This window comes from Polyodon spathula, chromosome 15, assembly GCF_017654505.1.
Source record: "Polyodon spathula isolate WHYD16114869_AA chromosome 15, ASM1765450v1, whole genome shotgun sequence".
Taxonomy (NCBI): domain Eukaryota; kingdom Metazoa; phylum Chordata; class Actinopteri; order Acipenseriformes; family Polyodontidae; genus Polyodon; species Polyodon spathula.
Genome location: NC_054548.1, coordinates 35,504,558 through 35,520,286, shown reverse-complemented (window position 1 = coordinate 35,520,286; position 15,729 = coordinate 35,504,558). Strand labels below are relative to the sequence as shown.

Sequence of the window (15,729 nt, the reverse complement as noted above, 5' to 3'; positions counted from 1 at the left end):
GATGTTGCATCCTCAAAAAAATCAAGCAAGTTAGTTAGGCACGATCTCCCTTTCCTAAAACCATGTTGACTGTCTCCCAGTACTCTGTTACCATATAGGTAATTTTCCATTTTGGATCTTATTATAGTTTCCATAAGTTTGCATATAATAGAAGTCAGGCTTACTGGTCTGTAGTTACCTGGTTCAGTTTTGTTTCCCTTTTTGTGGATCGGTATTACGTTTGCAATTTTCCAGTCTGTCGGTACCACCCCTGTGTCAAGAGACTGCTGCATGATCTTGGTTAGCGGTTTGTAAATTACTTCTTTCATTTCTTTGAGTACTACTGGGAGGATCTCATCCGGCCCAGGGGATTTGTTTATTTTAAGAGCTCCTAGTCCCTTTAACACTTCTGCCTCAGTTATGCTAAAGTTATTTAAAACTGGATAGGAACTGGATGACATGTGGGGCATGTTGTCAGTATCTTCCTTTGTAAAAACTTGTGAAAAGTAATCATTTAACATATTTGCTATTTTTTTTTCTTCATCTACGATTTTGCCATTTGTATCTCTTAAACATTTAATCTCCTCTTTGAATGTTCTCTTGCTGTTGTAATATTGGAAAAACATTTTGGAATTGGTTTTAGCTCCCTTAGCAATGTTCATTTCTATTTCTCTCTTGGCCTTTCTAACTTCCTTTTTGACTTGCATTTGCAGTTCTGTGTACTCTTTCTGTGTACTTTCTTTTTGGTCCTTTTTTTAATGCTCTGTAAAGTGCCTTTTTTCGCTGAATATTTTTTTTAAATTGATCTATTAAACCATTTTGGCAATTTAGTTTTACATTTAGATTTGTCTACTTTAGGGATATAATTGTTTTGCGCCTCTAGTACTACGTTTTTGAAGAACAACCATCCTTCTTCTGTGGGTGTTTTCTCTATTTTACTCCAATCTACTTCTGTTAGTCTCTGTTTCATACCTTCATAGTTTGCTTTTCTAAAATTGTAAACCTTAGCTTTAGTCATTACTTTTGGGGTTTTAAAAAACACTTCAAATGAGACCATGTTGTGGTCTGAGTTTGCCAGTGGTTCTCTGACCTCTGTTTTAGTTATTCTATCTTCGTTATTTGAAAAGACTAAATCAAGGCATGCCTCCCCTCTAGTGGGTGCCTTCACAAATTGTGTTAGGAAGCAGTCATTTGTCATTTCCACCATTTCTATTTCATCCTTCGCGCTACCCACCGGGTTTTCCCATTTTATTTGGGGGAAGTTGAAATCCCCCATTAGTATGGCTTCTCCTTTGCTACACACATTTCAATGTCATTGTATAACAAATTAACACCTTACAACCTGGAATTAAAATGGATTTTTATTTGGATTTCATGTAATGGACATACACAAAATAGTCCAAATTGGTAAAGTGAAATGAAAAAAATAACTTGTTTAAAAAAATTCTAAAAAATAAATAACGGAAAAGTGGTGCGTGCATATGTATTCACCCCCTTTGCTATTAAGCCTCTAAATAAGATCTGGTGCAACCAATTACCTTCAGAAGTCACATAATTAGTTAAATAAAGTCCACCTGTGTGCAATCTAAGTGTCACATGATCTCAGTATATATACACCTGTTCTGAAAGGCCCCAGAGTCTGCAACACCACTAAGCAAGGGGCACCACCAAGGAGCTCTCCAAACAGGTCAGGGACAAAGTTGTGGAGAAGTACAGATCAGGGTTGGGTTATAAAAAAATATCTGAAACGTTGAACATCCCACGGAGCACCATTAAAGCCATTATTAAAAAATGGAAAGAATATGGCACCACAACAAACCTGGCAAGAGAGGGCCGCCCACCAAAACTCACGGACCAGGCAAGGAGGGCATTAATCAGAGAGGCAACAAAGAGACCAAAGATAACCCTGAAGGAGCTGCAAAGCTCCACAGCGGAGATTGGAGTATCTGTCCATAGGACCACTTTAAGCCGTACACTCCACAGAGCTGGGCTTTACGGAAGAGTGGCCAGAAAAAAGCCATTGCTTAAAGAAAAAAATAAGCAAACATGTTTGGTGTTCGCCAAAAGGCATGTGGGAGACTCTCCAAACATATGGAAGAAGGTACTCTGGTCAGATGAGACTAAAATTGAGCTTTTTGGCCATCAAGGAAAACGCTATGTCTGGCGCAAACCCAACACCTCTCATCACCCCGAGAACACCATCCCCACAGCGAAGCATGGTGGTGGCAGCATCATGCCGTGGGGATGTTTTTCATCGGCAGGGACTGGGAAACTGGTCAGAATTGAAGGAATGATGGATGGCGCTAAATACAGGGAAATTCTTGAGGGAAACCTGTTTCAGTCTTCCAGAGATTTGAGACTGGGAAGGAGGTTCACATTCCAGCAGGACAATGACCCTAAGCATACTGCTAAAGCAACACTCGAGTGGTTTAAGGGGAAACATTTAAATGTCTTGGAATGGCCTAGTCAAAGCCCAGACCTCAATCCAATTGAGAATCTGTGGTATGACTTAAAGATTGCTGTACACCAGCGGAACCCATCCAACTTGAAGGAGCTGGAGCAGTTTTGCCTTGGAGAATGAGCAAAAATCCCAGTGGCTAGATGTGCCAAGCTTATAGATACATACCCCAAGAGACTTGCAGCTGTAATTGCTGCAAAAGGTGGCTCTACAAAGTATTGACTTTGGGGGGGTGAATACTTATGCACGCTAAAGTTTTCTGTTTTTTTTGTCTTATTTCTTGTTTGTTTCACAATAAAAAATATTTTGCATCTTCAAAGTGGTAGGCATGTTGTGTAAATCAAATGATACAAACCCCCAAAAAATCAATTTAATTCCAGGTTGTAAGGCAACAAAATAGGAAAAATGCCAAGTGGGGGTCAATACTTTCGCAAGCCACTGCACATCATACGCAAAAGCTATCATGGTTTGTGAACTGTTTGTAAAACAGTTAAATAAATTAGGATATGAGTGCAGGTTCGTGTAGTTGAGTAAATTTCAGTATTTAAGCTATCGTTAGGTTCTATAATTTTTTTGTTTACTTATTTAAAATATTTACTAGTCTATGTGTTAATGCTGATATCGTGCTGTTTGTTGTTAAAATAATAACAACAATAATAATATTATTAGCTGAAATAAAAAGCTGCTTAAAGTAATCAGACTTCATCCAGTTCTTTGATTTCTTTAACACGTCATTCAAACCAGAGACTAGTTGCTATTGTGGTTACTGTATTGCTGCTAACAGCAAACAGTACTCTCGATTCTTTTGTTCTTGCTATACTAAATTTAAATAGATAGACTGAGCGTATAGGACAGTGAGGAAGTTAACAATACATAACACTTGCTAAATATTAAAAATGTAAACATTAGCACCAACATCTTTAACAAGGAAAAGTTCCAGTTAATGATAAGGGGAGCAGTGAAAATGTTTTTGAAATGTTTAGCAACACAATGAAAACAACACAATGAAAACTAAACAATAATGAGCAAGTATCCCTCAATAAATAACACATTGCAGGTATCAGTATAAGTAATCATTATGACCTACATCCATAGCATGTAGAATATATCATAATAATCATGTCCTAATGAGGTAGCAAAATTAATTTTAAAACCACCCTTAAAATATATTAACAAATTTCAACAGCAAAGATCAGGAGAGCAGAGAAAATGTAATTGAAAATTGATTTTCTCTGCTTCCCTTATTGTTTAGTTGAAGTTTTCCTTGGTGTTGTTGCTAAGGTTTTAAAATTAATGTTCTCACCTCTGCCATTTTCACTGCTCCCCTTATTACTGAATAGTACCTGCCCATCACATCACATCACATCACAGTGTCTTTGGTAAAAGCCTAACCCGGATGCATCCGAGTTATGGCTGGTATCACATTTCCTAACTTCTGTGGATTCGTACTTCAATTAAAGTTAATTTGTTATTTCCTGCCTTGTGGCTTCAGGCTTAAACTATAACTAAGTTTTTTGTGATGAATTAAAATAAAAAGCAGACTTCAATTACAGAACCATACTGTACCTTTTGTATGATTTGAAGCAAGATACTCCATTTTAGGTCCATCTATCCATCAAATATAAAAATAACATGTTAATGTTGGGAGAAAATAAAGACATGTGCCTTAGTATAAGGGCAAAATGAAAACAGTAACTTGATTTTAAAACTGCTAAGTCATAATAACCATACTATACAAACAGAATATATTTGCCCTTACATTTCTTATATCTAGTGACAAATGAGTACACATGTACAGCCATAGCCAGACGTTTTGCATCACCCTATATAATTAACACAGTTTGCTTCATAAAGATGAGAAACCTCCTGAATAGCTAGAATAGTTAACATATTGAATTACATACCGCTTTGTTTTTCATTAAGTATATGGAAAACTACAAATAAATTAAAAAATATGACATTTCGAAATCTAACATGAAATACTGTATTACTATTATGGCTTCCGGTAGAATTTTGCAGCATCATTTTGTAGTTACTTTGATTACATAATGTTAAATAAAATATCTAAATTATTTCCAGACAGTTTATTTTTTAAATTATGTTGTCTCAGTCCTAAAACTATAGACAATGCAAAACCTTTGGCCATAGCTGTACGTTCTATTTATTTCCTATACTGCAACAGGTGTCTGTGGTTTGGAGAGAAATTACAATCTACTTTGCTGAAAAGAATTAAAACGCCTTGAATATCAAGGGATGGTTTGTGTCCATGACTGAATAAATGACTGCATTTCCTACTATCCAGGATATATTTGCTATCCTACAGCAGGGGTCTCCAACCCTGGTACTGATGAGCCCCTATCCTGCAGTTTTTATAGGTGTCTTTACATCTTCAGTGGCTAAAGATCTGGAACACCTGTTAATCTTGACTAATTAAGCCAATAATTGGTGCAATTCTGTAACTGAGAACTCGGTTGAAGCGAAAACCAGAAGAACCAGGAGCTCTCCAGGACTTGAGTTGAAGATCCCTGACCTACAGTATATGGTTAGCACCTTTCTATTACAAAACTCTACTGTGATCTTTTTAAAGATATCAAATTCTATCAGAATGAATTTTTTTTTTTTTTTTTTTAAATAAGCTGACACACCTTGGAAATGTGATCCAAAATGAGTTTCTTCTCCTCGTTGCTATCACAGCAGTGAAGAACACTGTACAGCATATTAACCAGGAAGTCTGTATCTTTTCTTTGGTCTTCTTTCAACCAGATGATTAATTTCTGCAAAAGGAATTGAACTGCTGGGTTTGTAGCCATTGTTTTCTCCTGAGGACTTATTTCACCACAACCTGCCTCTTGATTTTGAGCATCAGAATCCAGTAGCACTTGAAAAAGTCGACGGGAGGGGAAGGAACTAACTAAAACAGAGAGGAACTTCAAGTGCTTATCTGAGTTCTGCTCATTCACATACACCATGTTGAGCTCTGCAAGTTCACATACTAAATCTTCTAAACGACTGTTTTGAGAATGAAGTCTCTCAGAACTAGGATCAGGATCAGATCTTCCAACTGGTAAGGTGAAATCACTTGGACTCTTAGACACGGTAGGCAAGTCATCTTCATCATCATCTTTTACTTCAGCCCCTTCTAAGCCAGAGAATCGAATTTTAATAGCTTTTTTCTTGCACTGCTTCCAGCTTCCTTCAGGGCTCTGCATCACTTGTAGTAAAGTAGAGACACCATTTAATGTATTCTCTTCTGCATCTGTTCTGTCAACTTGCTGTACACAGAGCCGAGTAACTCCATCCCAGAAATCTGACAGAAGCCTTTGGAATGTGTCCTCTGCTGTATCCTCACTTGAAGGGTTGACCCTCTTCTCCCAGGAAACCAGCATATCTGTTATTTGATAAAATAAGGGGCTACTCTGCAGTTTGGGATTCTTCAATGCAGACTCAACCAACAGAAGAAGCTGAAAAACACAAACTTATTGAGTAGCACTGCAATTTATATACACTATGTAAGTTTTCATTTCATTAATTTGTTCCACTTTTGATCCCCCAATGTTGGGTTGTAAGCATAGATAAATAGAGAGTGAACAGGCTTGGCCGTAGCTCGGGTTCATGGCCCTTTAAAAACGTGACCCAGAGATAAAACTTTGTTTTTAGCGCTTATGCGCACTTTTATTCAAAATACAAATAAACAAAACAAAAACCTAGCTCTCACTGAGCAATCACTAAACACTGGCAGGTCCCTGACTAACACGCAGGACAGCTACACTGTTTACCTGCCAAACAAAACATAACACTTCACTTACTTGTGTGGTACCTTCGATAACCCCTCCCCCAGAAATGAGGCAAAATATGTGAGATAAAAAAAATGCTGAAAAACCATACAGATTAAATTAAAAAACAATACAAATTATTTCAGATTGATTACCTGGTCACTGATGAGCATCTGCTGAACTTTCTTGTGTTCATCTTCTGCTCCTGCATTTTGCAGCAGGCTAAACCGTAAGCACTCCATGAATGCAAAGATAATGGCTGAACATTCAGAAGGACTGGACACAGCACGCTCACTTGACAGCCTAGTAAGAATAAACACATAAGACTTCAGTACAGTTAAATGCCTTAAATGGTATGTGTCAGGATATTGTTGTTGAACCTCACTTGTTGCATCTGTGATGGTGATCCACTATGAAAAGTGCTATATAAAATAAAAATATATTGAGTGATTGATCTTGATTAATGCAGTATCCTTGTTTCTTACCCAACATTTTGCATTGAGTCACCATATAGTAGCAGAATTCATAAACAAGTGGGATTTGTTTAGCATCCTGGATATAGCTGGATAAAATTAGCTTCATGTCAGATGCAAGAAAGAACAAGGTTGTCTGAGTGTTTGTTCTGACTAAACCTCTATGTACAGTATTTCTGTTGTAAATGTAAACCGTTTTGTAAGCAGCACTTTAACAGAGTTATTTTCCACATGCAGAGGTCAGATGCCCCCCCAAAAAAAAAGATAACAGTTTTTAGCACAATCAGCTTACAAAACTTCACTATTTCTTAATTACACAGAGAGAGACAGAGAGAGGAGAAAAGATTGGTTAATTTATGACCATTAGTTGACTAAAATGCAGTAGATTATTTCCCTGAACATGTTTTAGGTAATGATATTATAGCAACTGTCCATCATAGCAATAATAAAAAAAATCAACAGAATCTAAAAATAAGATAAATAAGCCCAATGGGAATTTGGTCTCTTTAAAACCATTTTTATTATTTTTCTTTTAGCAAATGTAACAAATGTTACCTTTCAGTCCTATTACCCTAATAAAACAGATTTAGGGAAATGATAACTCTGCCACACAAGCCCCAAGGGCCAGAGCAGCACGCTAAATCAGCAGTTTATTATGTTGGTCAGGATAAATGCACCACCCTGGATTTTACCACAGCTGGTTACATGCACATGAGTAACTTTACAGACACACGTTTGGTAATCATTTATATCAACATAGATAAGCATTCCAGTTTCAAAACCGTATATACATCCGTAGCACACTATCAGCAATTGTTGTACAAAAAACAAGACAACAATGATGATTTTTAGCGCCTTTTTATATAAGTTTAAAAGCACAGTGTCCAACCACTGCCAGGGAGAGAGAGCGCGCTTCAAATCAGCACAACCCTAAATAGCAGCACGCATTTCTCTCTACCCAGAATGCACTTTTAATGCACGATTAAATTGTACATTTATTTTTATTTTTATCGGTGATCAACTATTTAGTTGAATAATCAGTCCGATTAATTATGTGGTTCAGATTAATCTTGGAAATGTGATCCAAAATGAGTTTCTTCTCCTCGTTGCTATCAACTATTTGTATTAACTAGTACATGTAAAGTTTGTAAATACATGGACAAAAGTAGAAATATAATTAAAACATAAGAACACCACATGTCCACTAAAAACTAATACCTACTGTAAAAACAAAACAAAAATAAAAAGCTGAAATATCTTGCTTGCATAAGTATTCAACCCCTGTCCTATGGAACCTCCCAGTTTGCACCGATGAAAGAAATTGCCCTAACGAGGACACAATTACCTTACCATTGGCCTCCACCTGTGAACCATTAAAGTTGCGGTCACATTTTCTGGATAAAAACTCCACTGTTGAAGGATCTTTTGTAAGGCTGTGAATCTGAAGGAAAATGAAGACCAAAGAGCATTCTACAGAAGTTAGAGATAAAGTAATACAAATGCATAGATTAGGGAAAGGGTACAAAATAATATCCAAGTGTTTGGATATCCCAGTGAGCACAGTTGGATCAATAATCAGGAAGTGGAAACTGCATCACACCACCCAGGCACTGCCAAGAAAAGGTCGTCCCTCAAAACTCAGCGCTCAAACAAGAAGGAGACTTGTGAGAGAAGACACAGAGAACCAACAATCACTTTGAAGGTGCTACAGAGTTCAGTAGCTAGGAGTGGAGTAACCATATCAAGAGCTCTGCATAACACTGGCCTGTATGGGAGGGTGGCAAGAAAGAAGCCGTTACTCAAAAAGTACCATCTGAAAGCACGTATGGAGTTTGCCAGAAAGCATAAGAGTGACCCAGCTGCGATGTGGGAAAAGGTTATTAAAAACTCAAAGCGCTATGTGTGGCGCAAACCTAACACTGCCCATGCCTCACGACACACCATCCCTAGTAATAATATGTGAGCACGGGGAATTGCACTTTATTAATTCACGTGCAGTTTTACCGAGACTCCAATTGAATGATTGATTAGCAATCGAGTCTTGGTACAGCTGCATAAAAGCAGCATGTTTTCACCCACTCGGGGTTGGGTGTTCGGTGAGTGGAGAACGGGATTGGAGAAGGAGGTGAAGAGAATAAATAAGAATAATAATAATCGTAAAAAATTTGTGCTCACCATGTTTTGTGTAGTCCGTTTTGCTTGTCTGTTTATTTTGGCGAATGTGCCATGTCCTTGTGTTTCTGTTTGTTAACACCGTTTATTTTCTGTTCTGATTATTTATTAAATGCTAAGTGAAAGCATTCGCTCAGCTCAACCAAACTCCACCTCTCTGTTTATTTTCCTGTTTCTGGTCTGACGCCACCCACTCCGGCCGTCTTTGTGAAAGCGACCCATCTGCGATGTGGGAAAAGGTTTTGTGGTCAGATGAGACCAAGCTTTTTGGCCAAAACTCAAAGCGCTATGTGTGGCGCAAACCTAACACTGCCCATGCCTCAAGACACACCATCCCTACAGTGAAGTATGGTGGTGGCAGCATCATGCTGTGGGGATGCTTCTCATCAGCAGGGACTGAGCATCTTGTTACAACTGAAGGAAGAATGGATGGAGCAAAATACAGGAAAATACTGCAAGAGAATCTGCTTCAGTCCGCTAAAAAACTGAAGCTTGGGAGGAAATTCACATTTCAGCAGGACAATGATCCCAAGCACAAGGCCAAAGCAACATTGGAGTGGCTCAAGAACAAAAAGGTGAATGTCCTACAGTGGCCCAGTCAAAGTCCTGATCTCAATCCCATTGAGAATCTGTGGCACTATCTGAAAATTGCGGTCCACAAGCGTCGTCCAACCAACCTGAACAACCTGGAGCAAATCTGCCAAGAAGAATGGGCCAAAATCACTCCGACACTGTGTGCAAAGCTGGTACATACTTACCCCAAAAGACTTAAAGCTGTTATTGCAGCGAAAGGTGGCTCTACCAAATATTAATGTGTGGGGGTTGAATACTTATTCAAGCAAGATATTTCAGTTTTTTATTTTTCTTAAAAATATTTCCCAACATAAAACCAATGTCACCTTACAATAATTGATTTTGAGTTTCAGTGTTTAAAAATAAAATATCAAACAGAACGAAATTTTAATGTACCATTTGTAATTCAGTAATATGAGAGAATTGGTCAGGGGTCTGAATACTTTTGCAAGGCACTGTATGTGTGTATATATATATATATATATACATATATATATATATATATATATACACACACACACACACACACACACACACACACACAGTGCCTATAGAAACTCTACACCCCCTTTCAAAATTTTCACCTTTTGTTGCCTTATAGCCTGGAATTAAAATAAATTATATTATATTATGTATGTATGTATGTATGTAATATATATATATATATATATATATATATATATATATATATATATATATATATATATATATATATATATATATATATATATATACATATACACATATATATATATATATATATATATATATATATATATATATATATATATATATATATATATATATATATATATAAAATGTTTGGCGCAAACCCAACACATCACCTAAAAAACGCCATCCCTACTGTGAAGCATGGTGGTGGCAGCATTAAGTTATGGGGATGTTTCTCATCGGCAGGGACTGGGGCACTTGTCAGGATAGAAGGGAGAATGAATAGAGCAAAGTACAGAGAAGTCCTTGAGGAAAACCTGCTGCCCTCTGCAAGAAAGCTGAAACTGGGATGGAAGTTCACCTTTCAGCATGACAACGACCCAAAGCACACAGCCAAAGCTACACTAGAGTGGCGAAGGAACAAAAAGGTAAATGTCCTTGAGTGGCCAAGTGAGAGCCCCGACCTAAAACCAATCAAATTTGTGGCATGACTTGAAGATTGCTGTCCATCAACGCTCCCCAAGGAACACGACAGAGCTTGAACAGTTTTGTAAAGAACAATGGTCAAATATTGCCAAATCTAGGTGTGCAAAGACTATCCCAACAGACTCACAGCTGTAACTTCTTTTTCTCAATAAAAACTTTTTCCCCTTAACAGTGTGGATGATGGTGTGTAGATAAGTGGGGGAAAAAAAAAAAACCTCATTGAATGCATGAAAACCTGAGGCACTGACACAACAACATGTGAAAAAAGTTCAAGGGGGTGTACTTTCTTTAGGCACTGTACATACATACACACATACATAGACTTTAATGTTAATGGAATTCTGACATTAAAAACTGCACGCAGCTTATTGACAACTTTATTATTAGTTGCCAGTCCTACAGAGATTAACAACAATTCCTTGTTTTTTTCACAGAGCTTAATACAGATCTTGTGTAAACAGAGTCAAAGTCGATTTCCACCCAAGCAAAGTGGTAGTTCATACTCGTCGCTGGTTTGAACCATCTGCAGATGATCCATTGTGCTAAATCCACTCCTGAATCCTGCTTGCTCATTTGATTGTGCCGAGTTAAATTTATCTTGAAGTCTGTTGGTGAGTATCTTGGTAAAAGTTTTGTAGTTTATAGGAAGGTAATAGGTGTGTAGTTCTAGAGGTCTTCTTTATCTCCTCTCTCATGTAAAGTATCACTGATGCGCTCCAGTCGTCTGGCACTTTCTTTTCCTTAATACAATCTGTAGTAATATGCGACAGTATTCGTCAGTTCATCACCTTCTTTCATGATGTAAACCGTTATGCTGCCCTGTACAGGTGTTTTTTCCCCCTGACAATTAATCTTTGTTTTGTTTTCTTCCTTTGCGCTTTCTTACTGTCTTGCAGAGCTTAGTGTCAATCTTTGATTTAGCGCTGCTGTTTGTTTCATTTCCCTTCTTTTCTTCAGGAGGTATTTTGTCTCTTGCATGATCTTCTGGTCGCATTTTGTACAAATTTTGCAGAAACAGCAATAAACACTGCTGGAACACAATTACTTGTGTCACTTCCTAATAGATTTTTGTACCTTGATTGCTTCATCTTTTTGAAGATTTTGAAGAGCGCTAAATCTATTCTTCAGTTCCAGTTGAAACACCAGGCTTTGCTTCTGAAGCATTTCTACGTAGATTGTGTTGAATTTCATCATCACGGGTTTTGCTCTCTCCAGTGCTGTGTTTAGGTGTATTTTGCATCTTACAAGTCTGTGGTCACTTTCTGTGTATTACAACTGTTTAGTACTGAGACATCTTGTACGGTGTGCTTCTTGTTGGTGATTACGTAGTCAATTTCATTCTTCACTCCGTTGAGTCCTCTCCATGTCCATTTCCTGATAGGTTTCTTCTGGAAGATGGTGTTCATGATGAATAAGTTCTTGTTCTCTGCAAATTCGACTAGTCTGTCGCCATGTCCAAATTAGCTGGTCAAATTCTCGTCAATTCTACTCTCGTCACCAGTGATGAACTTACAGTGACTCTTCCCATTTTCATGTAGTTCTTGTACTTCACAAAAATATTCAACTTCTTCATCCAAATAGCTTGTTGTTAGTGCATATACTTGGATGACCTGAAGTTCATACTTCCATGAAACTTTCACTATCAAGCCTGTGGACCTCTCCGACATGCTGTCAATCTCTACTACGTTATTCTTCATTCTCTTGTGGACAATAAATCCACGCCTCCTGTTCGTCCATCTGTAGTGTCTAGGTAGAAGAGAAGATGTCCACACTTGCGTTCTAGTAGTTCTTCGTCTTTTGGCCGTACTTTGCTTAGTCCTGCGATGTCCCACTCGATTCTTCCAAGTTCTTCTTCCAACTCTTGAAGTCTTGCTTCACCTGAAAGAGCTCTGCAGTTGTACGTGGCCAGGGTCAGTGTTTTGTGGCAGCCTAAAATCGTAACCCGTGATTCTTAGCATCTTCTGCCTTCATGCCTAACCAGCCGCTGCCTTCCTCGGTGGCAATCCAGCCTCTGAGGAATGAGGGCCATGTTTGATTCTGTGCTTTCATCACGGGGGGGGTTGGCCATATCTCACCACGCTTGCCAGGTGGGTTGGTGAGTGCCTCTTCCACTTTCACCGAGTAAGTTACTCAAGCTTTCACAGCATGGTTGAACCTGCCAGAGTCAGGGGACCCCACTGTACTTCGTCTTAAGAACCTGTTGTCACCTTCCTGCCACTTTGAGGCAGTGGAAGTTGGACTTTAGGAGGGAGATAATCCTGTGATCATCCCAGCATATTCATGTTTGGATATTTCCTCAATTTAAATATTCGTTTAGATTTTCGTTAGTTTTCAAAAAGTAATAAAAGCCATTATATTGCTTCAGAATGCAGAGACAGCACAGCAGCCGGTTCAGGTTGGCTGTGGCCTGTGTGTGCCTTTATTTAACAGCAAGGGTTACACTATGTAACACGTTATAGTAAAAACATCTCAGGAGTAATAAATACTTTGTGTAGGCCGTACTTTACCACAGTGAATTAACTACAAAACACAGGATGCCAAATAGCAGTTCAAGTTAAATGTTGTTTTGTTTGTTTATTCCCAAAATAAATAGTACATAAAGCTGATACTGCATTTTATATATTTTTAACTTTTTTTTCATTCCTTGCCATTGCCGTTTCTTCACAGTAAACTGTGGCCATATACACGTTTTCAGTAAGTATTATAACAGTTTACTTGTGCCTTTTTGTATCTGAACAAGCAAACAACTGAAATTTAAACACTTAAAAATGGAAACGGCGTTGTAAAACGAAGAGGAAAAAAACTCGCCATTTTGGTTCTCATTTATTACATTCCAGATAAAAGTCAACTAAAAAGATACAATATATACAATATATATAAAAATCACTACAGAACACTGCTTGAGCAAGGCCGCGCTTGCTTTTTTTCTGTCCCATGAAATTTGAACTCGCTCTAGCAGCAGCACAACACTTTTTTGACCCAGATGTCCTTCCATAGAGATCACTATGTACTCTGGATTGTTTACTTTTTGATGTCTAAAACTTTTAAAAATAGAGGCTGGAGCTGCTGTGTTGATTCTGTGGGTTTTTTTTATATTAAATCACACATTACACAGAGCTCTTTTTCATTTGCCTTTTTTTAAGCTGTCGCGCAACTTCTGGCGAGGAGGTAAATAAGTGGAAGGTATTTTTGTCATTTCTAGCAAATACAAACATCCGAGTTTTGTATTTTCAGATATTTGTCTAGGCTATTTATTTATAGATAAATAAATATATATAATTATATAACATATTAAATATATATTTATATATATATATATATATATATATATATATATATATATATATATATATATATATATATATACACAGTGGCTCTCAAAAGTATTCACCCCCCTTGGACTTTTACACATTTTATTGTGTTACAACATGGAATCAAAAAGGATTTAATTAGGAGTTTTTGCCACCAATCAACACAGAAAAGTCCATAATGTCAAAGTGAAAAATAAAATCTACAAATTGTTCTAAATTAATTATAAATACAAAACAGAAAATAATTTATATGATTGTAACATATTTTGAATGATCACCCTCACCCCACACCCCCCCCAAAAAAAACTTTTAGCTGAAAGTCAAATTTTCACCACTCATTTCTGATTTTTAATAACTATGTGCAAAAATATGCAAGCAGTTGCTCTGTGCATTAATAATTCAGACATGCTTGCATCTTCAATGAAGGTTCAGATGACTCAGACATGGAGTTCGGATCAGATGATATAGACTCTGCAGTCTGATTGATTACACTTTCCTGTTACGCTACAATCCATATTTTGAATTCTCTTTCTCAAAAAAAAATTGATGTTACTGCTAGAGCTCGTAAATTTTTTGTATTTAACATTTTAATGCTATAGTGGTACTTTGGATGCCACGTTAACATATTATATCGTGTTGTGTTTTCACACTGGACACTCCCATTACAAAGCTTATTTAAACCCATTCACTTTAGTGGACTTTAGTGTGTGTGTCTGTGTATATATTGTCTATATATATATATATATATATATATATATATATATAATATATATATATATTATATATAGCAAATTTTATTCCATCGTTTTTCACTAACAAATGTGGTTTTTCATGATGTCCTTTTGCACTGCACACTGTAGCTTTAAAACAATATTTGAAATGACAAAACAGTGGACATACTGCAGCAATTCTGCATTGTATTCACCAGTCAATAAACATGTTAACTGCACTTCTTGATTCTTTAACATGACTGTCTATATAGAAGGACATTGAATCTTGACCTGTGTATTACTTACTGATTTATATTTGTTTTTGTTTCTAACAGAACTCTAATTTGAATCTACAAAAATAAAAAAAACATACTTTAGTAGAGAAGTAATTGCACATGTCTGTTTCAAAAGCAATATAAAGACTATTGCTTTTTGTTACTGACAAGTTTAAATATTAGAATACAAAACGTACAGTACATACTTCAGACTCCAACATAATTTCTGGTCGGAGTCGAGGGTTTCCAACCCTGTGCGACAAGCCAGAATTACGTCATCTATACTCTTGTGATGTGTGCCTTTTTTGGAAAGGCGTACAGCCTTAACAGATCATCAGATTTTCACCTGTCATTCTAAAATATCTCAAATATCTCTCACTGTCACATACACTACCAGTCAAAAGTTTTAGAACACCTCAATTTTTCCCAGTTTTTATTGAAATTTTCGCAGTTTAATGTCTCAATGTACTCTGAAATTAAAGCACAGAACAAATAAATAATTGGAGATAAAAAAAGAAATCATGGAATCGTTTTGTTTAACAAAATTTAATCTAAATTTTTGACTCAAAGTAGCCACCTTTTGCAGATATAACAGCCGAACACACTCGTGGCATTCTTTCCACAATGGAAATCAAATATTGTTCGGAAAGTTCTTCCCAACACTGTTGCAGAAGTTCCCACAAATGTGTTGCACTTGTAGGTTGCTTTGCTTTCACCCTTCTGTCCAGTTCATCCCAAACCAGCTCATGGGGTTTAAGTCTGGAGACTGTGCTGGCCATTCCATGATTTGAAGCCTACCGTTTTGTTCTTTTCTTCTAAGGTAGTTCTGACATAGCCTGGAGGTATG

General features: G+C 37.1%; 1 protein-coding gene across 1 annotated transcript in view; it reads right to left on the bottom strand.

Annotated features, from left to right (window-relative positions):
- Positions 1-15,729, bottom strand: part of ltn1 (listerin E3 ubiquitin protein ligase 1) — a 59,469-nt gene that overhangs the window by 21,612 nt on the left and 22,128 nt on the right. Inside the window, exons 9-11 of the mRNA XM_041272015.1 lie at positions 6,366-6,513; positions 5,083-5,898; positions 4,004-4,045 (exon numbers count right to left, since the gene is read on the bottom strand). Of these exons, the coding sequence (XP_041127949.1) occupies positions 4,004-4,045; positions 5,083-5,898; positions 6,366-6,513 (1,006 nt within the window). The remainder of the gene's footprint in view (positions 1-4,003; positions 4,046-5,082; positions 5,899-6,365; positions 6,514-15,729) is intronic.